Source organism: Macaca thibetana, chromosome 14 (genome assembly GCF_024542745.1).
Source record: "Macaca thibetana thibetana isolate TM-01 chromosome 14, ASM2454274v1, whole genome shotgun sequence".
Lineage (NCBI taxonomy): Eukaryota > Metazoa > Chordata > Mammalia > Primates > Cercopithecidae > Macaca > Macaca thibetana.
The window spans coordinates 9,607,478-9,629,239 of NC_065591.1; the positions used below are offsets into that span (position 1 = coordinate 9,607,478).

The window sequence follows — 21,762 nt, forward strand, 5'->3', positions numbered from 1 at the left end:
TAGCTGGCCGGGGGCGGGGCGTCTGTCTGGGTGGGGCCCACCGGGGCTGGGAGCTGGGACTCGGGCTGAGGCCTCCCGGACCATGGAGGATCCACGCTGTCGAGGGCAGGACCCAGGAGGGGGAGGAAGCAGAGGATGCTCGGCGCCTTCTTGGCTCCGCCCTTAGCCCCGCCCTACTGCGGCGTTTAAGGGTCTCTTAGCAGGTGGCTGCGCTCGATCCAAAGTCGGGGGAGTGGTAGGGCAGGGAACACTCGCAGACTGCCTAGGCTAGGCCATGTCACCCCCTCATTATGGGGAAACTAAGGAATAGAAAGGGCCTGTTTCTAGGTCTTACATTATCAAGACTGAGGTGCGGGGGCGGTCCTGGTTCCCCCGCCCCGAGGCTGGGAGGGGCACGCCTCGGAAGGGAGGTTTGGGGTCGGTGGTTTCACAGCGAGTGTGTGAAGCCAAATGGCCGGAAACCGTTACCCGCTCTCCTAGGCCCGGCTAGTGGGGACCCCAACCGCCTGCGGCTGCCTCTCCCAAGTTCCTCCCTGCTGGCCAGGCATCCAGGCCCCCAGTCTCCAAGCTGCGGAGAACCCACCGACACATGCGGCTGCCCCTTTCCATTCGGCCCTGTGGGAAGCCAGGCTTCCGGGGCTCCGTTCCTCCTGTGTGAACTGGGCCCCCCGCCCCCATGCCTAGACATCAAGGCCACGTCTCCAGGTAGCCACAATTTCATTCCTCGCTCCCCACAGGCCCTTCTCCCCAAAATATTCCCATCTTGTCCTAGCCCCTCCCCCAGACTATCTCAAGGACCCGCTGTCCCCACGCCCCCGACCTCCACTAGGCCTGTGCCTCCCGCTGCCTGCAGGAAGACGCCCGGTCCCGGGCCGGGTTAGCCCCGTGGGAACGGTTTGTCTCGAAAACAGGAACCCGGGCTGGGGGCTGGGCGGGGCGCCCCTTCCCCACCGCAGTCCGCTTCCTGCCCCTCCCGGCTTCCTCCGCCCGACACCCAGGCAGGGCGGGGGGCACTGGGGCGTCCGGGGTTGGGGGAGGGGCTCTTCGTTTCGGTCCCCCCTCCGCGTCCCGGGCGGCGGGGCCTGCGCTCGCCCACCCTCGGGGCAGCCAATGGCGCAGCCCCCCACCCGCGGCCCTGGCCTCCCGGGCGGCGCGGCAGGGGAGGGGTTAAGCTGCCGCAGGGACCGCCGCGTGCGGGGCGAGAGGGAGCCCCCGGTGGGGGTGGCGCAGCCGGCGGTGCGGAGCCCGGCGCAGGGGCGGAGGGGCGAGGGGGCGGCCCGGCGCGGGGGCGGGGGCGGGGCGGCGGGGAGCGGGGCCGCGGCGCGGAGAGCGGGCGGGAGCCGCAGCCGCAGCGAGGCCGGCGGGCGGAAGCGCACGGAGGTGGGGCCGGCCGGGCCGGTGCGGGCTCCTTGCGGCAGGTCCCAAGAGTGAGTGAGCGAGCGAGCGCGCGCCGGGCGCTAGGCAGAAGAGGGCACAGCCCCCAGGGACCCCCCCAGGGTGGCGCGGGCGGGCTGGGGTCGGCGGGCGGGTGGGGAGTCTGCGACCCGGGTCGGGGAGAGGGGGCAGCGGCCACGAGAGCTAAGGCGCCCTGGATCCCCAGAGGGCGGAGGACCTCCGCTGCGCATCTGGCTTTTCCTAGCCACGGTCCATCGGGGTCCTCCCCCGTGAACCCCCATTTGACAGATGCGAAAATTGAGGCTCCGAGAGGCCAAGTGATTCTCAAGGTCACACGAGGAGGCGGCAGAGCCAGGCGGGGACGGCTCTGGGTGGCTTCTAGGAAAAGTCCACCTGAGAACTCTGTACAGGAGCTCTTCCGTCCTCCAGCCTGGGGGAGTGAGTATGTGTAGGGCCAGGGTACCTTTCCGTGGGGCAAGGCTCTGCCAAAATCTGGGAGTGAAGGGAATCAGGGCGCTGGGACCGCAGGGCGGGCCCTGCATCGCAGATGGGAGGGGGGCGATGGAATGGGCGTGCGCACCCATGGGGGTGTGTGCATGTGTGTGGGAGTGTACATGCGTGGAGAAGCACTGCCTTGCGTGTGTGCACACGTGTGAGGATGTCAGCGCTTGTGTGGCCGCGGGACTCGAGGCTGGCCTGGCTCAAGTGAACAGCAGGTCCAGGAGGCGACCTCGTCCACGGGTTTGCATTCTGGGGTAGACGAACCGGGTATGTGTGCCTGAGGGTTCCTTCGTGCAGGTGTGCACGGGGTGTGGGTACCATTGTGTGTGAGAGACGGAGGATGGGAGGCTGGTGCCTGTGGCCCGGTGCGTGTAAGTGCGGGCGCCTGCACCTCCATGTAGGTCCCCGGCCTCCGACGAATAACTTGGGTGTGGAGTGTTTGCCCCTGCCAGGGTGCGTATGACCAGTGACCGGAGTTGCTAATGGTGTCATGCACCCACCGGCCACCCCCGGCTCGAGCGCCCTCCTCTGGACGCCCTGCTCCGTGCGCGCTCACAGTTCGCCTGTGCGGGGCCAGGGCCGGGGTCAGGAGCCGGGGATAGGGAGGAAGAGGGCCTGTGGACGAGCTGAGCCGTGACCCCTGGGATCTTTGCGGAGGTGGCCTGGGAGCGCTCCGTTCCCATGCTCAGGCTTCCCGTTGACGCCTCCGGGCCGCAGCGGTCTCCCCCCGCCCCAGGAATGTTCCTCTCCCATCTAGTCCGCCTCCCCTAGGGCAGGCCCCTGGGGGCTGCCGCAGCCCCGCCTCGCCTTCCCGGGCTCTCGGGAAGAGGGGAGGCGGGCAGGACGCCTGGGTTCTCTCCTCCCTCCTCCCATACCAGGGAGAAATTCCTCCGAGGTCCCCTCAGGCTCCGGGTTCCCAAAATAACCCTGCGGGGGAAGGGAGGCTGTGGAGGGAGGGAAGCGGGAGGGGTGCAGAGCCGAGCTGCGGGGTGCTGCAGGTGCCTCTGGGGAGAGGACGCGAGGAGAAGGGGGCCTGCGGGGGCCTGGGCGCCAGCCAGTCCTGGGATCCTGGCTCCCCCGTCCTCATGAAGCCCCTCGGCCCTCCCGCGACTCCGAGGGTGGGCCGGAAGCCTGTCCGCGGGTCCATTTCCCAACTGGCGGGTTGCACCATCCCGGGCCAGACCGTTTAACCCCGGGAGTGGCCGCGGCGGACAACTCCGCCCCTGCCCAGCAGGGGGCGTGCCCGCCCCGCCCCGTTTCTGCCCGCGGGGCCGCTCCCCCGCCCGCGCCTCCGCAGACTCCCTATCTGCCTCTCCCGGGACAGGGGTTCGGTCCGAGACCGGTGGGAGGCTCCCGGAGCGCAGTCTGAGCCCAGCCCACCCCGCGCCGGCGGCCATGGCGGGCACTCTGGACCTGGACAAGGGCTGCACGGTGGAGGAGCTGCTCCGCGGGTGCATCGAAGCCTTCGGTGAGTGGCTCGGGAGGGCACACGGAGCCTGAGCCCAGCCCCGAGTCTGAGCCCGGGTCCCTGCCTCCCAGGCACCATCCAGGGCACAGCCCTGGACCGGACCCACCCAGCTCCGCAGCGTGCAGTCTCTTTAACTAAAGCCTCCTCTGCATCGCAGGGCAAAGAGATGCACGCCCTTCAGACAGATGAGGTTTCCCTTCTCTAGCCTTCGCCAGCGGCGGCGAAGGGAGAGCCGGGTCCCTGACTCTGACACTTGAGGGGCATTATCTGTCTCCTGGGGAATCCGGAGGAACTCTCTATCTCCGGCCTGGGAGCTGTTTCCGGCTAATGGGGGGCGGCTTATCTGGTGAAGGGGTGCCCCTTCCCCCAAGCGCTCAGGAAATGACCTCTGGATTCTTGACCCCTGGGAACCCAGGCTCCTTCCGCCCCAGCTGGTTCCCCTCCGGACGGTGGGCGGCTCGGGCGCTCCTCTCCTCCAGTCCTCAGGGCCTGCCTATCCCTCGCCCACCCCACCTTTCCTCTCTAATTAGCCTCCTGCTCTCGGAGTCCTGGGCAAGCAGGAGGTGGGCGGGGTCGAGCATGCACCCGAAGGGCCGATACCCAGCGGGCTGCGGGGTGGGGGTGAGGCATGGTCGCTGCGGACCCAGCTCAGCCGCCTGTCTTTGACCCTTCGGAGTCAGATGACTCCGGGAAGGTACGGGACCCGCAGCTGGTGCGCATGTTCCTCATGATGCACCCCTGGTACATCCCCTCCTCTCAGCTGGCGGCCAAGCTGCTCCACATATATCCTTCGCCCGCCTTGCCAAGACCCCCGCCGTCGGAGCCCATGCGCAGCCCCTCTGCCCAGCCCAGGCGCAGAATGAGCCTGGCTCCTAAGTATAGGCGGCTCTTTATCCCAGCGCTCAGGCGTCGCCCCAGCCTCCAACCAGGGCTTAGGTTCTGCCCCCTCCTTGCTCCTGGTGACTCGGCCCTGTCCCCAGCCTCTGTCCCCAGCCGAGGCCTTGCCCTCCTCCTCCCTAGAGTCTAGGGCCTGCCCCTGTTCCAGGCTTGGGTCCGCCCCGTGCATCTATCTCTCCCAGAGGCCAGGCTCTGCTCTCAGCCTCCCTCAGCACCTAGTCCTCCACCCCCACCTCCAACCCTTCCCAGAGCGCAGGTCTCACCCCCAGCATTCCCGCAGAGCGCAGGCCCCATCCCTAGAACGTGTCTCCTAGAACCAGGCCCCGCCCCCAGCCTCCCTCCCCTCGGGCCTCCCTTTTTAGAGTTAAGCGGCCTCCTTAACTCTCTCCTTCACCTACCAACAATCCCGGAAAGACAACTCCAATTCCCTGCAGGTGAAAACGTGCCACCTCGTCAGGTGAGTCTTTCCCCTGGGGCTCTGGCCCCTCCCTTTCTCCCTTCTCTCTGGCTTCAGGCTGGCCTGGAGGAGGGGGCAGGGCGCTGCTTCCGGGAGTGGGTTTGAACCCTGGTTTGTCTGGGTGGGCTGTGCTGCCACAGGCTCACCCTTTCCTGGGTCTGGGCCTTAATTTTCTGTGCAGTGCGGGTGGTTGTCTAAAGGCTCTAATGTACACTTGGAGAAGGAAAGAGCTGGAACCATAGTTTAAGGCTCTCTTTCCTTGGGTGACTACAATCTCAAATAGCTCCTTGCAGCCTGCTGGGTGATGGTGGGGGAAGGACTGTCTTGGGTGACTCCCCTCTCCTCCAGGTACTGGATCTCTGCCTTCCCGGCGGAGTTTGACTTGAACCCGGAGCTGGCTGAGCAGATCAAGGAGCTGAAGGCTCTGCTAGACCAAGAAGGGAACCGGCGGCACAGCAGCCTCATCGACATAGACAGCGTGTGCGTGGGGGGAGTACAGAGGGCTGGGGGGGCACTCAGTATCCTATACCATCTGTGCTTAATAAATGTCTGTTGAACTGAATGAGTGAGGGTCATGTCACTCTCTCGCTTAAAAACCTTCCATGGCTCCCTATTGCCTTCAATATGCCTTCTTTGGGCAGCTTGGCGTTCCTGCCTCATCTTCCACTGCCACCGCCCATCCCACACACCTCCTCCTGTAGCTGCGTTGGGTCGCCTCCCCGTCAGCTGAGCTCCCGAGTCCTTTCCCACCATGGTGTTCTGCTCATATCATCCCCTTGCTGCCTCCCCCGTGTTACCAAGACTCAGCTCAGGCACGAAGTCTCCACGGGCTCTGAGGGTTCAGGGCTCTTCCAGGGTAGAATTTGTCGTTCCCTCCTCTGTTCTCCATGGCACTTTGTACAGACTCCTGTACAAAGACCTCTGTACATGTGTCACGCTGTTTTGTGATCATGTGTTTCTGTGTCTGTCTCCCTCAGTAGACTGTGAGCTCCTCGAGGGCAGGAACCGTGTCTTACTCATCTCTGTATTCCCAGCGCCTAGCACAGTGCCTGGCACAGAGTACGTTGTTCATAAACGTGTGTTGAATGCATGATGGGGTTGGGGGAGATATGGAGGAGTTGCTGGGACTGGGAACATTCGTGCCTAGGACACTGCCTCGCATTGTGTAGGTCCTCACAGTGTGAATGGTGTGTCTGTGTGAGTGGGGGGCCACGAGGCATGTGAGTGTCCAGCAAAGGGCTCACTACTCCTGTCCCCCCAGCCCTACCTACAAGTGGAAGCGGCAGGTGACTCAGCGGAACCCTGTGGGACAGAAAAAGCGCAAGATGTCCTTGTTGTTTGACCACCTGGAGCCCATGGAGCTGGCAGAGCATCTCACCTACTTGGAGTATCGCTCCTTCTGCAAGATCCTGGTGCGGCCCGGGGGTGGGGGCAGTGGTCCAATGTGGGCTGGAAGGGGGTTCTAGGAGGGGCAGGGTCCCTGGGGTAGGCTGGGTCACAGGGTGCATCAGGGGTTTCAGTGCAACCACTGAAGGTCAGCTGGAGAGTGAGGAGGAGTGGCCATCAGTGAGGGGAGAGGCTGGCAAGGTGCTGAGGCCACTCCTCCTGCCCCCAGTTTCAGGACTATCACAGTTTTGTGACTCACGGCTGCACTGTGGACAACCCCGTCCTGGAGCGGTTCATCTCCCTCTTCAACAGCGTCTCGCAGTGGGTGCAGCTCATGATCCTCAGCAAACCTACAGCCCCGCAGCGGGCCCTGGTCATCACACACTTTGTCCACGTGGCAGAGGTGCCTGTCCCTCCCTCCCTGTGTCTCCCAACCTCCCCACATGCTGGTCAGGCCAACCCTTCCCTTCCCCTAAACCCACTGCCTTCTCTCCAGAAAGGCTGGGCCAAATTCTGGGCCCACTCAGTGACTCCCTGCCTCTGCCTCCCCATTTGCCTTCCAGAAGCTGCTGCAGCTGCAGAACTTCAACACGCTGATGGCAGTGGTCGGGGGCCTGAGCCACAGCTCCATCTCCCGCCTCAAGGAGACCCACAGCCACGTTAGCCCTGAGACCATCAAGGTGCCTGGGACTAGGGAGGGGCAGGTGCTTCCCAGATCTGTCTTCACTGGGTCCTCCCAGCAGCACTGGGGGCTGGGCACAACTGTCCTCATTTGACAGATACAGATATGGAGGCTCAGAGGGGTTAAGTGCTTTTCCCAGTTTGCACAATGGCAACAGCAGACTGGGGGCTCACAGGTCGTCATGGACCCCAAAACTAGTACTTTTTTTTTTAAGACAGAGTCTCTCTCTGTTGTCCAGACTGGAGTTCAGTGGTGCAATCACAAGCTCACTGCAGCCTTGAACTCCTGAGCTTAATTGATCCTCCCACCTCAGCCTCCTGAGTAGCTGGGACTATAGTGTACGCCACTATGCCTGGCTAATTTTTGTATTATTATTAATTTTTTTTTTTTTTTTTTTTTTGGTAGAGATGGGGTTTTGCCATGTTGCCCAGGCTGGTCTTGAACTCCTGGGCTCAAGTGATCCACCTACCTTGGCCTCCCAAAGTGCTGAGATTATGGTGTGAGCCATTATGCCTTGCCACTTGTACTTTCTTCTTTTCCTTGTCCTTCATTTATTATTATTTTTGAAGTATTGAGTAATACACATATAAAAAAGTATATAAAAACTTATGAGACTGGGCGTGGTAGCTCACGCCTCTAATCCCAGCACTTTGGGAAGCTGAGGTGGGCAGATCATGTGAGGTCAGGAGTTTGAGACCAGCCTGGCCAACATGGTGAAATCCCATCTCTACTAAAATACAAAAATTAGCCAGGCATGGTGGTGGGTGCCTGTAATCCCAGCTACTTGGGATGCTGAGGCAGGAGGAGAATTGCTTGAACTTGGGAGGCGGAGGTTGCAGTGAGCCAAGATCGTGCCACTGCACTCCAGCCTGGGCTACAGAGTGAGACTCCGTCTAAAAAAAAAACAAAACAGTATATACAAACATATGAATCGTTTAAAGAAAAATTGTACAGAAAACGCTGTGTAACTACTGCCCAGGTTGGGAAGTAGAACCTTGCCAGGCTCCCAAGTGCCCAACACTTTACAGCATAACTCCCTTCCCACGACTTTTGCAATGATGATCTTGCTTTTCTTTATAGCTTCACCACGTAGGTATGCGGTCCAAAACAATGTGGGGCTTTTTGTTGTCTGTTTTGAACTTTCTATGAATGGAATGTTGTTTGTGTTATTTTATGTCTTGCTTCTTTCATTCCACATGGTTCTGAGAGTCTTTTCATTCTGTTATGTGGAACAATTGTTTTTTCATTTTCATTGCCATATAATATTTTATTGTATGTCTACCCCAATTCATTTATTCATTTTTTTGAGATGGAGTCTCTCTTTGTCATCCAGGCTGGAGTGCAGTGGTGAGACCTCAGATCACTGCAACCTCCGCCTCCTGGGTTCAAGTGATTCTCGTGCCTCAGCCTCCTGAGTAGCTGAGATTATCTGGCCAACTTTTTGTAGAGACAGGGTTTCACTGTGTTGCTGAGGCTGGTCTTGAACTCCTGAGCTCAGGCAATCCACGTGCTTTAGCCTCCCAAAGTGCTGGGATTACAGACGTGAGCCACCGCGCCCAGCCTATCCCAGTTTATGTATTGATTCTATGTTGAATGTTGGGGTTTTTCCTTTCCTTTTTTTTTTTTTCTTGAGACGGAGTCTTGCTGTATCTCCAGGCTGGAGTGCAGTGGCGCTAATTTGGCTCACTGCAACCTCCTCCTGGGTTCAAGCGATTCTCCTGCCTCAGCCTCCCAAGTAGCTGGAACTACAGGTATGCACCACCACACCTGGCTAATTTTTGTATTTTTTTAGTAGAGACGAGGTTTCACCATGTTGGCCAGGATGGTCTCCATCTCTTGACCTCATGAGCCACCTGCCTTGGCCTCCCAAAGTGTTGGGATTACAGGCGTGAGCCACTGCGCCCGGCTGGTTTTTCCAGTTTTTGCTGTTTGGATGGGGCGGCTGAGTACGTTCTTCCAGGTCATTGTCCTTTGCTGCCTTGCCTCCCTGAGCCTCTGATTCTCCTGTTAAATGTTGATGATACTCTGCGTCCAGGCCTGGTTTAAAGGTGTGGTGCTTTTGGCAGTGAGGATTACCTCGAATTAATGGCAATGAATTCAATCCCCAGGGGCTGAGAGAGCTGGTCCTGGGGGACAGTAAGGGAGAATTTTACTCTTTCACCTGTCCCTGACCCTGACTCCTCCTCACTCACTCCTACATTTCCAGGGCTGAGATAGGGAGGATAGTTGTGGGGGTATGACCCCTCTGCCCTTTGTCCCCCAGCTCTGGGAGGGTCTCACAGAACTAGTGACGGCGACAGGCAACTATGGCAACTACCGGCGCCGGCTGGCAGCCTGTGTGGGCTTCCGCTTCCCTATCCTGGGTGTGCACCTCAAGGACCTGGTGGCCTTGCAGCTGGCACTGCCTGACTGGCTGGACCCAGCCCGGACCCGGCTCAACGGGGCCAAGATGAAGCAGCTCTTTAGCATCCTGGAGGAGCTGGCCATGGTGACCAGCCTGCGGCCACCAGTACAGGCCAACCCCGACCTGCTGAGCCTGCTCACGGTGAGGAGCAGGGGGCAGGGAGGTGGGGAGCTGGGCACCAGGGCTTGACAGTTTCCCCGGGTCCCGGTGGTGGGCGTGGCCTGGGGCTCTGGGTTCTGACCAGGGAACTGAGAGCTAGCATGGGCTCTGGGGTTTGGAGTGGATGCTGAGGAGGGGTCCAGGCTCTGGTTGGGGCTGTGGACTGAGGTCTGATCTCCAGGCTGGCATGTGGACTGTGGGCAGTTTGAACTGGGCCTGGGTCCCGGTTTGAGTTCTGGCAGTGGGTTGTGTTCTAGGGCTGGGCCAAGCTCTGCATTCTGCGGGCAGGGGTGGTTTCTAAGCATGGCCCTGGGCTGGGAGTGAAGTTCTGGGCTTGGCTTTGTACTTGGTCTTGGGGTCTAGGGTGGGAGTTGGGTTCTGGTTTAGATCCAGACTAGGTTCTAGACATTGGGCTGGGGCTTAGGTGTTAGGGTTTGGAGTGGATTCTTAGCTGCTTTTGTGCTCTGGACAGGATCAGGGTTGAAAGCAGAGCTTGCGGCTGGGTTCTGACCTAGCTTCTTCCCTGACATCTTGGCAATATGTCATGTTCAAGGTTTGGGGCCATGCTGTGGTTTGATCTGTGCACTGGGACGGCGTGGGGTGGCTGTGCTGTGTTCTAAGCCAGGCTTTGTCCTGAGTCTAGCTTCTGACCCGAGCTCTGGGCTGAGCTGTGGCCTCTAGGTGGACCTTTGACCTTGGGCTCTGTGGCCATGGGCAGGGGCCAGTGGGTGTGATCAGACCTGTATGTCCCAGGTGTCTCTGGATCAGTATCAGACGGAGGATGAGCTGTACCAACTGTCCCTGCAGCGGGAGCCGCGCTCCAAGTCCTCGGTGAGGGGGTACTCTCTCCTCTCCACTCTGCCCCTCCCTCCTGAGAATCCCAGGATGTGAGGACGGGAAGAGCTCTTAGCAGCCACCTCACCATCCTTCTTGTAGGACAGAGGCATCCTGGGGGCAGGGCACAGTGTTGATCAGACTTCCCTCTCCCAGGGATTCCCCTCTCTGTTCCCCTGGGCTCTGGGCTCCCCCTGCCTCTGGCCCTAGCTTAGGCCTGACCATTTCCATAGCCAACCAGCCCCACGAGTTGCACCCCACCACCTCGGCCCCCGGTGCTGGAGGAGTGGACCTCGGCTGCCAAACCTAAGCTGGATCAGGCCCTCGTGGTGGAGCACATCGAGAAGATGGTGGAGGTGAGCTCCTGCGGAGCCTGAGCAGTGTGTGGGGAGAGGCCAGTTTGCCGGAGCACTGCCCTGGAAGCCAGCATGAGTGTCCTGTTCAAGACCCAGCACTAAGCCCCCAGGAGTCACAGGGCCTGCCAGGCCATCTGCACAGGGCTGAGGTGCCCATGGGTAGGGTGGGGGCGGGGCTATGGAACAGGGGCAGTGTCAGAGACCTCTGAGACACACCTCATCAAATGGACTGGGAATGTGGGAAGGGACAGTACCTGATGTCCCCTTTACTCTCCCCTCTCCCGGCTCTGTGTGTCCCTCTGTATGCCCCAGTCTGTGTTCCGGAACTTTGACGTCGATGGGGATGGCCACATCTCACAGGAAGAATTCCAGATCATCCGTGGGAACTTCCCTTACCTCAGCGCCTTTGGGGACCTCGACCAGAACCAGTGAGGAGGGCTGGGGGCCTGGGGGAGAGGGAAGGCAACCTAGCCCACTTCTGCCTGGGCTTCAGTTTCTTGTGTGCAAGATAAGGTTACTAAACCAGACCGTCTTGGCCTGGGAAGCTGCCAGTGTGGGAAGGGGCACTTGCTTTTGTGGGGAGGAGAGGCTGCCAGCTGTGGAGGTGCAGTGGTATCTCACAAGTTCAGACAGATGGGGGGCTCCACCTGAGTCTTGCAAAGACCGTGGCCTGGGGACAGTGGCTACAGAAGTGCTGTTTTATTTGTGGAACTCACAGCTGTCAAGAAGTGTGGGCAAGTTGAACTCCTGGATAGCCTGTTTTAATGAATAGATAAGAAAAGTTTATAATTAGTGGTACCCATTTGCTTATCAACAGTTCATATGCTGACAATTTGGAAAAACAGCTGGTTCTCTGAAGTAGGTGAAACATGCCCCCTGCAGCCAGATTCATGCCCTATTTTTGCTGAGCAGACAAAACTCCATTCAAAATTTACAGTCCATCTCAGGTCGATTTATTTTTTAATGTTACCTGTATTTCAAAAATCTGTTGTTTTTTATTTCCACATTACAAAAATCCATGGTAAAATAAAATCTAGGTAGTAAAATAATTTTATAGTGAACAAAGTGTTTAAAGTAAGAAATGAGAGGCCAGGCGCAGTGGCTCATGCCTGTAATCCTACCACTTTGGGAGACTAAGGTGGCAGGATCAATTCAGGCCAGGAGTTTGAGCCCAGCCTGGGCAACATATTAAGACCCTGTCTCTACAACAATTAATTTTTTTTTGTTGTTTTTTGGAGACAGAGTCTCACTCTGTTGCCCAGGCTGGAGTGCAGTGGCACAATCTTGGCTCACTGCAACCTCCACCTCCTGGGTTCAAGTGATTCTCCTGCCTCAGCTTCCCAAGTAGCTGGGATTACAGGCATGTACCACGCACCTGGCTAATTTTTGTACTTTTAGCAGAGATGGGGTTTTACCATGTTGGCCAACCTGCTCTCAAACTCGTGACCTCAAGTGATCCACCTGCCTCGGCCTCCCAAAGTGCTAGGACTACATGCATGAGCTACTGCTCCCAGCCTAAAAAGATTTTTTTCGGGCGTGGGTGGCGCGTGCCTGTAGTCCCAGCTACTCAGGAGGCTGAGGCAGGGGGATCCCTTGAGCCCAGGAGGTTGAGACTGCAGTGAGCTATGATCACACCACTGTACTTCAGCCTGGGTGACTGAGCGAGACCACGCCAATCAAAAAAAAAAAAAAAAAAAAAAAGGGAAGAAATGAAAGTTCCCTCTTTCCTTTTCCGCTGGTAGAAGTTGCCATGATTAAACACTGTTGACAATATTAAGCTTGGCAGTATGTGGGTTCTTCCAGTCTTCTTTTCCCAGGCATGTGCACATTGATAGAGATTTTGTTTGTTTGGTGTCTGCTTCATGGACAAACAGGATTAGAGTATAAATCCAATTCTGCTTGTGGCTTTCACCGTAGCTGCTTTATTTCTTCTCCCAGAGTTTAGGCAGAGGTAGTTAAGCTCCATGTTTTCTCCCTGGGTTGGTTGGCAGATTTTTATCTAGACCACCTTTTCAGTGAGGATGACCCTTTGAGATTATGGAGGCCTCGGCTTCATGCAGCGCTCTCAGCTTTAACCCTCCACCTCCTGCAGGCCCCAGACCGTGTGTGTGTGTGTGTGTGTGTGTGTGTGTACGTGTGTGTTGGTGAGGGGGAAGCCTTGGTTGTGTATCAAAAGCTAGCACCTGGTTCAGCAGGAGGGAGACCGGGCCCAACTCACCGCGTCATTGTAAAGCTCCCTCTTGGTTTCTGGAACTTGGGGGTTTCCATTTCTTTCTTACAAAATTATCTGTGCATTTACAGCAGTTGTTGATATATCTTTACACAGCATCTAGGTACTTGTAGTAGTGGGGTTCTCTTTTTTCTTTCTTTTTTTTTTAATCACCCTCTTTTTTTTTGAGACAGAGTCTTGCTCTGTCGCTCAGGCTGGAGTGCAATGGCGTGATCTTGGCTCACTGCAACCTCTGCCTCCTCCCAGGTTCAAGTAATTCTCATGCCTCAGCTTCCCGAGTATCTGAGATTACAGGCACCGTGCCACCAGACCTGGCTAATTTTCTTTCTTTCTTTTTTTCTGAGATGGAGTTTCACTCTTTGTTGCCCAGGCTGGGGTACAGTGGCACAATCTTGGCTCACTGCAACCTCCGCCTTCCGGGTTCAAGCGATTCTCCTGTCAGCCTCCCGAGTAGCTGGGATTACAGGTGCCTGCCATCATGCCTGGCTAATTTTGTATTTTTAGTAGAGATGGGGTTTCACCATGTTGGGCAGGCTGGTCTTGAACTCCTGACCTCAGGTGATCCACCCGCCTTGGCCTCCCAAAGTGCTGGGATTACAGGTGTGAGCCACCGCGCCTCGCCTAATTTTTGTATTTTTAGTAGATACAGGGTTTTACCATGTTGGCCAGGCTGGTCTCAAACTCCTGATCTCACCTCAGGTGATCTACCCACCTCAGGTGATCTGCCCACCTCGGCCTCCCAAAGTGCTGGGATTACAGGCATGAGCCACTGCGTACCCAAAATCACCATCTTGACAGAACTGCATGCCTTGCTTTTTGCTTTTTTTTCGTCTTCATGCTTGTTTTCCACTTAACCCTTGATCACAGACATCTTTCCATGTGGATTCATGTAGAACTACCTCATTCATTAGAACAGCTGCACAGTATTCCACTGTCCGGTTAGTCTATCATTTCCCTAACCATCCTCCTGCTGATGGACAGTTAGACTGTTCCAGTTTTTCACGACGATTGTACGCCAGGCTGCCGTGAATGTCCTTTTACTGATCCACTCAGGCCAGTATTTCTGTAGGAGAAATTCCTAGAAGTGGGATAATTGGATCAAAAGATATGCACATTCTAAATTAGGAGAGAGACTGCCAAACTGACCTCAGACAAGGTTGTACCAGTTTGCACCCCCATCGGCAGTGTACGAGTGCCTGCTTCCCAACTTCCTCGCCAACAGTGGATGCTATAAAAAGCTTCACAATTTTGCCAGTCTCATTGGCAAGTGGTATCTTGGTTAAATTTGCATTTCTTTAATACTAATGGGGGTAGGGTATCTTTTCATATGTCTATTGGCCATTTATTTCTTCTGTCAATTGCCTGTTCAGATTCCTTGTCCATTATTCTACTGGGTTTGTTGGTCTTTTTCTCATTGATTTTTAGAATCTCTGTTAATGGATATTAACCCTTTGCTGTTGAATGTGTTTGCAAATATTTTCTCCCTGTCTGTCATTTATATTGTCTTTTTCCACATAAAATTTAAAAACTTTTGTGTGCTCAATATGTCAGTCTTTTCCTTTCTGGCTTCTCGGATTTGTGTTCTGTGTAGAAAGGCCCTCAGCCCCTCAAGATTATAAAATTATTATCTTGTATCTTTTTTTTTTTTTTTTGAGACAGGGTCTCTTGCCGTGTCATCCAGGGTGGAATGCAGTGGCATGATCTTGGTTTGCTGCAACCTCCACCTCCCAGGTTCAAGTGATTCTCATGCCTCAGCCTCCAGAGTAGCTGGGACTACAGTCGCCCGCCACCACGCCTGGCTAATTTTTGTGTTTTTAGTAGAGACGGGGTTTTACCATGTTGGCCAGGCTGGTCTCCAACTCCTGACCTCAAGTGATCCGACTGCCTTGGCCTCCCAAAATGCTGGGATTACAGGCGTGAGCCACCGTGCCTGCCCTATCTTATATCTTTTCAGATAATTTTATAGTTTTTTTTTTGCAGGAGTGTTTAAAAAAGTCCAGTGAGAACAGTGAGAATTTAGTTTTCATGCACAGTATGAAGAATGTTGGCTTGTATTTTTTTTTTTTTTTTTGAGACAGAGTCTTGCTGTGTCGCCCAGGCTGGAGTGCAGTGGTGTGATCTCAGCTCACTGCAACCTCCGCCTCCTGGGTAGGCTTATATTTTTTTCTTTTCTTTCTTTCTTTTTTTTTTGATACAGGGTCTCTTGCCATGTCACCCAGGCTGGAGTGCAGTGGCATGACCTTGGCTTGCTGCAACCTCCACCTCTAGGTTCAAGCGATTCTTGTGTCTCAGCCTCCTGAGTAGCTGGGATTATAGATGCCCGCCACTATGCCTGGCTAATTTTTTGTATTTTTAGTAGAGACAGGGTTTTGTCATGTTGGCCAGGCTGGTCTCGAACTCCTGACCTTGTGATCCACCCGCCCCGGCCTCCCAAAGTGCTGGGATTACAGGCGTAAGCCACTGCGTTCGGCCCTGTATTTTTTTCATTTTTTTTTTGAGACAGAGTCTTGCTCTGTTGCCCAGGCTGGAGTGCAGTGGCGGGATCTCAGCTCACTGCAAGCTCCACTCCCGGGTTTACGCCATTCTCCCGCCTCAGCCTCCTGAGTAGCTGGGACTACAGGCGCCCGCCACCACACCTGGGTAGTTTTTTGTATTTTTTTAGTAGAGATGGGGTTTCACCGTGTTAGCCAGGATGGTCTTGGTCTCCTGACCTCGTGATCCGTCCGTCTCGGCCTCCCGAAGTGCTGGGATTAAAGGCTTGAGCCACCGCCCGGCCCCTATATTTTTTTTCTTTTTTTTCTTTTTTTTGAGACGGAGTCTCGCTCTGTCGCCCAGGCTGGAGTGCAGTGGCGCAGTCTCGGCTCACTGCAAGCTCTGCCTCCCGGGTTAGCGCCATTCTCCTGCCTCAGCCTCCCGTGTTGCTGGGACTACAGGTGCCCGCCACCGCACCCGGCTAGTTTTTTTTTTTTTTTTTTTGCATTTTTAGTAGAGATGGGGTTTCACCGTGTTAGCCAGGATGGTCTCGATCTCCTGACCTTGTGATCCGCCCGTCTCGGCTTCCCAAAGTGCTGGGATTACAGGTGTGAGCCACCGCGCCCGGCCCCCCTATATTTCTTTTCTAAATGGCCAGTTATCCTAATGCTCCCTTGATTTGAAGGACCACCTGGATCACACATTATGAGACCCCTCATACAGCAGGTGGGAGTCTCAAGTGAGGGCCAGTCCCGATGGGAAAAGCACTTGGTGGCTGAGGACCCTCCTATCTGTGTGGACACTGTTGTAAAACTTCACGTGCACTATCTAATTTAATCCTCACCAAAATCCTATGAAATGTAGGAATGATCATTACACCCATTTATAGATAAGGAAACGGAGGGGCAGGGAGATTACTTGGCTACTCATTGGCAAATTGTCAAGAGGCAGAGAGGTAGAGCTGCGATTTGAACTGAGGTCTGTGTCTAGAACACATGCTCATTCTTTCCCTAAAATGTATTCACAGGTGAAAAAGGGCTTCCGCGGAAAGCCCTGGGTTATGTGGGAAACCCTGGATTTACAGATGTCTTTCCAGCAGGATGATGCAGGAGAGAGAGGGGTGCGATTTCTCCCAGTCTTTTCTGGTCGCAGAACTCATTAGAGAGTTCTCCCTGCCCAGGGCTCCCGACTGGTGTTGCACACAGTACACTTCCGGAGCCCGAGGCTGATGGTTCCATGGAAAGTACAGTCCTTTTAGTTTGCAAACCAAGTGTGAAGTGGGCAGGGCAGGCCAACTGTTCTGAGAAGGAACCCAGGGAAAGGGACTGGCCCAAGACTACACACTGGTTAGCGGCACTTCCCACATCTGCCTGACCCCTAGTCCAGTGCTGCCTTTTCTTTACTCTGCACCAGGAGTCCAAAATCAGGAGTTCCATGAGGACACTGGGAACAGTGGGATGGGTTAGGCCAGCGGTGGATGGTCCTGGGGAGGGCCCGAGCTGAGGTGCCCCCCAACTCCCCACAGGGATGGCTGCATCAGCAGGGAGGAGATGGTGTCCTATTTCCTGCGCTCCAGCTCTGTGCTGGGGGGCCGCATGGGCTTCGTACACAACTTCCAGGAGAGCAACTCCTTGCGCCCGGTCGCCTGCCGCCACTGCAAAGCCCTGGTGAGCGCCCCTTTCCCGGCTCACCGCCCAAGCCACGCCCCTCCAGCCCCGGCCCCGCCCTCCCTTCTGGCCCCGCCTCTGCCGGAGCCCTTTTCAAGCCTGGAAAACCTGGTTAATTTCATCTGTCTCTCCTACTGCGGTTCTGCCCCTGGCCCTGAGGCGGGCCCTAAAGCCCCAGTCCCACCCTCAAGAAGGAAGAAGTAGAGTCATCACCTCTAAATCCCACCTCCCACCACCGCCCCTCCTCTATTGCAGATCCTGGGCATCTACAAGCAGGGCCTCAAATGCCGAGGTGAGATGGAATGACTGGTAGGGCTGCTGGGCAGTGGTTTTTTTTTTTTGGAGAGTTACTATTTTGGTGGGGCAATTGCCAAGGAGTGAAGTACCTTAAAAGCAGGCGCGTGGCCAGGCACGGTGGCTCACGCCTGTAATCCCAGCACTTTGGGAGGCCGAGGCTGGTGGATCACCTGAGGTCAGGAGTTAAAGACCAGCCTGACCAACACAGGGAAACCCCGCCTCTACTAAAAACACAAAAGGTAGCTGGGCGTGGTGGCACCCACCTGTAATCCCAGCTACTCGGGAGGCTGAGGCATGAGAATTGCTTGAACCTGGGTTTCAAGTGATTCCGCCTGGGTTTGCAGTGAGCTGAGATCACGCCACTGCACTCCAGCCTGGGCAACAGAGCGGGCTCTGTCTCAAAACAAAACAAAAAACAAAAAAACCCCCAAACCCCACAAAATCAGAGGTGCAAGATGATTAATGTGAACGGAGTGGCCTTTAAGAGGCTATTTATTTTGATGAGGCAGCTGCCCAGGAACAGAGAACGTGGGAGAGGGCATAGACTGACAATTAGGAGGAGGAGAACACTTTGGAAGGAGACTCTCATTTTGGTGGGGCAGCTGCTCAGGAACAAAGGTTCCTGGGGAGGGGCGCAAGCCTGCGGGATGGGATGGAGGGTATTCTGACCAATGGCCCTGGCTGGGCTCTCCATTTGCCCTCCCCCAGCCTGTGGTGTGAACTGCCACAAGCAGTGCAAGGATCGCCTGTCAGTTGAGTGTCGGCGCAGGGCCCAGAGTGTAAGCCTGGAGGGGTCTGCACCCTCACCCTCACCCACACACAGCCACCATCACCGCGCCTTCAGCTTCTCCCTGCCCCGCCCTGGCAGGCGAGGCTCCAGGCCTCCAGGTAAGAGGGACTCATTCTGTACCGGCCTGTGGAGGGAGGGATGCAGGGCCATCGGGGCAAAGAAGGCAGGATGGAAGCCATTCCAAAGTGCATAATTCTCTTTTTGTGGTGGGATAATAAAGAAGGGACAGGTAAGGGTGCCAGAAAGTGGCCAGGGAGCCCTGGACCTTCTGAGGCTGAGGAGAGAGACCCTAATTTATAAAGAGGTATAATAGTGAAAGAGGCTTCAACATTCCAATTACAGTCTTATTTTGTCGGAGGGATTAACGAAGGATTGGAGAAGGTGTTATATGAGCCATTGGCTTGCCTTTTCCTTTTTGGCTGTTCTGGAGGCTCTTCTGGGGAAAGTCCCTTGCCCTGATAATGTCCTGGCAGCTCTCTTGGGGTCTTTGATGGTTTTAGGTCAGTTTGCTGAATGACAATTGGCCAAATGATTATTTTGCTGAGAACAGTCGGAACAACTATGTTAAACCGGGGTCTAAGGTAGTTGATTACAACTGTTTACGCTGGCGTAAGTCCTCAAAAAACAGAGGCGTAGGCCGGGCGCGGTGGCTCAAGCCTGTAATCCCAGCACTTTGGGAGGCCGAGACGGGCGGATCACGAGGTCAGGAGATCGAGACCATCCTGGCTAACACGGTGAAACCCCGTCTCTACTAAAAAATACAAAAAACTAGCCGGGCGAGGTGGCTGGCGCCTGTAGTCCCAGCTACTCGGGAGGCTGAGGCAGGAGAATAGCGTAAACCTGGGAGGCGGAGCTTGCAGTGAGCTGAGATCCGGCCACTGCACTCCAGTCTGGGCGACAGAGCGAGACTCCATCTCAAAAAAAAAAAACAAAAACAAAAAAAAAAAAAAAAAAAAAACAGAGGCAGGCAAAGGGCATACATCTTCAAAAATGGAAAAGATAAATCCATTTGCATTGAGCCTTCCAGAAGTGCTGGGGTCTAAAATGTGAAATACACACAAAATTGACATTTAAGCAAACAGCACTGACGAATCTGTGGCGGCAAAAAAACTGGCAAAATGAAAACATAGAAAAAGAGCCTCAAAAATTGGGCTGAGGTTGGGCGTGGTGGCTCACGCCTGTAATCCCAGCACTTTGGGAGGCTGAGGTGGGTGGATCACCTGAGGTCAGGAGTTGGAGACCAGCCTGGCCAACATGGCAAAACCTCGTCTCTACAGTACAAAAATACAAAAATTAGCTGGGCGTGGTGGCGGGTGCTTGTAATCCCAGCTACTTGGGAGGCTGAGGCAGGAGAATCGCTTGAACCTGGGAGGCAGAGGTTGCAGTGAGCCGAGATCATGCCATTGCACTCCAGTCTGGGCAACAGAGAGAGACTCTGTCTCAAAAAAAAATTGAGCCGTTAGGTCATGCAGGGAATTGATTTTTGGTGGATGGGTTTGCTTCTGGGATGATGTGGACGCCTCCTGTGGTGAGGGGAAGAAGGGTTGCCAAAGTCCCAGGGACCTGGAAGTGTGTTCTGCAGCAATCCCCCTCCCAGCAGAGATCCGTGAGGAGGAGGTACAGACCGTGGAGGATGGGGTTTTTGACATCCACTTGTAATAGATGGTGAGTCCTCCCACATCAGGCACCGGAGCTCCCCACTGAGGGCTGGGGCGGGGGTGGGGAGTATCAGGGAAATGGGTGCTTTATCCAAATGGCCCCAAGCCAGGTGGGCTTCTACCTTGTTGTTGAGGGGGGTGTCTTCTTCACAACCTGTTTTTCTCTTCCCAGCTGTGGTTGGATCAAGGACTCATTCCTGCCTTGGAGAAAAGACTTCAACCAGAGCAGGAAGCCTGGGGGTGTTGGGGCTGGAGACTGGGGCTGGGGGTGGGATATGAGGGTGGCATGCAGCTGAGGGCAGGGCCAGGGCTGGCGTCCCTAAGGTTGTACAGACTCTTGTGAATATTTGTATTTTCCAGATGGAATAAAAAGGCCCGTGTAATTAACCTTCACCATCAGTGCCTAGAATCCCGTGGGGTGGGGGGATGCTATACTCTACAGGAGGACAATCTTGGGAGCTAGAACTTTGTAGCAAGAGAAACTTGGGAGGTCTGGAATCTCATGTGTCTGGAATCTTGGGGGAGAGAATCTTAGAAGCAGAAAACCTTGGAATATAAGAATCTTGGGGAGGGTCTAGGATCTTGAGGAGACCAGATTCTTGGACATCTAAAACTTGAAACTAGTACGGCTTGGCTCCCGAGAATTGTGGGGCCAGTGGTCTTGCATACCCAAAGCCTTCAGCCCATGGCCAAAATTCCCTTGCTGGACAGGGGGCTTTTCAGCCCCTGCTTGTACGCTTCCAGTAACAGGGCCCTCACTGAAGGAATCGTGGGAGGGAGGGGGGCAGTGCAGAGTTGCTGGCTGTGGGGGAAGGGAGGGAGGGCCCTGGGCAGTCCGAGGGCTCTGCTGGGCTTGTGCCTCAGGGCAGGGGCTGCACTCCTCGGCCTTGCAGCCTCCTGGCCTGGTGCTGCTGCCAGCCGGAAGGACAGTGACTTCCAGAGGAAATGCATATCGATCCTGCTTTCAGCCTCCGGTGGCGGCCTCTCCCAACCCAGCTCTTCCCTCCTGAGCCTGCAGCACGGAGGTTTTGGGGGTCACTGCTACCTGAAGAAGGCTAAGGCCACTTCTTTTTTTTTTTTTTTGAGACGAAGTCTCCCAGGCTGGAGTGCAGTGGGCGATCTCGGCTCACTGCAACCTCCGCCTCCTGGGTTCAAGCAATTCCCAGCCTCAGCCTCCTGAGTAGCTGGGACTACAGGCACCCGCCACCATGCCTGGCTAATTTCTGTACTTTTAGTAGAGATGGGGTTTCACTATCTTGGCCAGGCTGGTCTTGAACTCCTGACCTCATGATCCACCCACCTCAGCCTCCCAAAGTGCTGGGATTACAGGTGTGAGCCACTGCACCTGGCCGGCTAAGGCCACTTCTAAGGCTGGTCTGGGAGTTTACGAAAGGTTTTGAAGCTGGGCCGGGCTGCCCTTGGAGTCAGGAGACTCCAGACAGCAGTCCTGACAATGGGAGCTACCTCCTAAGTCCCCCAAACTGGGAGGTGTCCCACAGCAGCTGTGGGATTGTCCTGGGGGTGGAGACCTGAGCACCTTCAACTCCAAAGCCCAGTATCTGCGGGCCTGGCCATGGCCTCAGTTCCCCCATGAATGCCCCGGCCCCCTACTCCAGGGTTTCTCCACATCACATCCATCCCTGCTTTGAGACCCCACTCCCCCTGGCATATTCTTTATTTTGTGTCACTCCCTTCTCTTTCCTGGTCATACCTCTCCTGCAGGCCTACCCCGTGTTGGGCCCCCCAGCCCTGTCTCTGCATCGGGTGCCCCCCTGCCCCTCCTTCTGTCCTCAGCCCCCTACACCCTTCCCCCTCTTGAGGCTGTAATATCCGTTTCACGATTTGGGGGCTGAGTTGCTATAACAACAGACGGCGATTGTGTTGTGAAGAGCAGCTCGCTCCTGTGCTGCCTGCCTCCTGCGCTGCCTCCATCCCTGCAGCCCAGTCAGCTCCTCTCCTCACCACCCTGTAGTTCCAGTCTGGCCTCTTCCTGGTGTGTGTGTGTGTGTGTGTGCATGCATATGTGTGTCCAGGTCTGCCTGTCGGGATGTGATGTGTAGCGGTTTTCATGGTTGCATGTGTCTGAATTTGGTGTCTGAGCTTCATGTT

General features: G+C 55.7%; 1 protein-coding gene across 7 annotated transcripts; it reads left to right on the forward strand.

The window, feature by feature from the left end:
• Positions 1-429: 429 nt before the first annotated feature.
• Positions 430-20,046, forward strand: RASGRP2 (RAS guanyl releasing protein 2). Of its 7 annotated transcripts, XM_050757148.1 has the most exons (18): positions 1,305-1,427; positions 1,684-1,833; positions 3,221-3,364; positions 4,045-4,147; positions 4,656-4,718; positions 5,067-5,198; positions 5,980-6,130; positions 6,334-6,507; positions 6,668-6,784; positions 9,050-9,331; positions 10,103-10,180; positions 10,417-10,539; positions 10,852-10,967; positions 16,767-16,908; positions 17,164-17,200; positions 17,914-18,093; positions 19,593-19,660; positions 19,826-20,046. In XM_050757148.1, the coding sequence occupies exons 3-17, from the start codon at positions 3,292-3,294 to the stop codon at positions 19,652-19,654; spliced, it is 1,833 nt and encodes a 610-aa protein (XP_050613105.1). In that variant the 5' UTR covers positions 1,305-1,427; positions 1,684-1,833; positions 3,221-3,291; the 3' UTR covers positions 19,655-19,660; positions 19,826-20,046. The 7 variants fall into 7 exon arrangements, with proteins under 7 accessions (XP_050613099.1, XP_050613100.1, XP_050613102.1 ...); XM_050757142.1 differs by lacking the exons at positions 1,305-1,427; positions 1,684-1,833 and adding an exon at positions 430-705; XM_050757143.1 differs by lacking the exons at positions 1,305-1,427; positions 1,684-1,833 and adding an exon at positions 431-705 and having other exon boundaries at positions 19,596-19,660.
• Positions 20,047-21,762: the final 1,716 nt, after the last annotated feature.

Coding starts and splice junctions, on each gene's coding strand:
- RASGRP2 (XM_050757142.1), top strand. CDS start 3,292: ATGGCGGGCACTCTGGACCTGGACAAGGGCTGCACGGTGGAGGAGCTG. Junction 4,148..4,655: donor GCGGCCAAGCTGCTCCACAT/ATATCCTTCGCC, acceptor TCTCTCCTTCAC/CTACCAACAATCCCGGAAAG. Junction 16,909..17,163: donor GCCGCCACTGCAAAGCCCTG/GTGAGCGCCCCT, acceptor CCTCTATTGCAG/ATCCTGGGCATCTACAAGCA.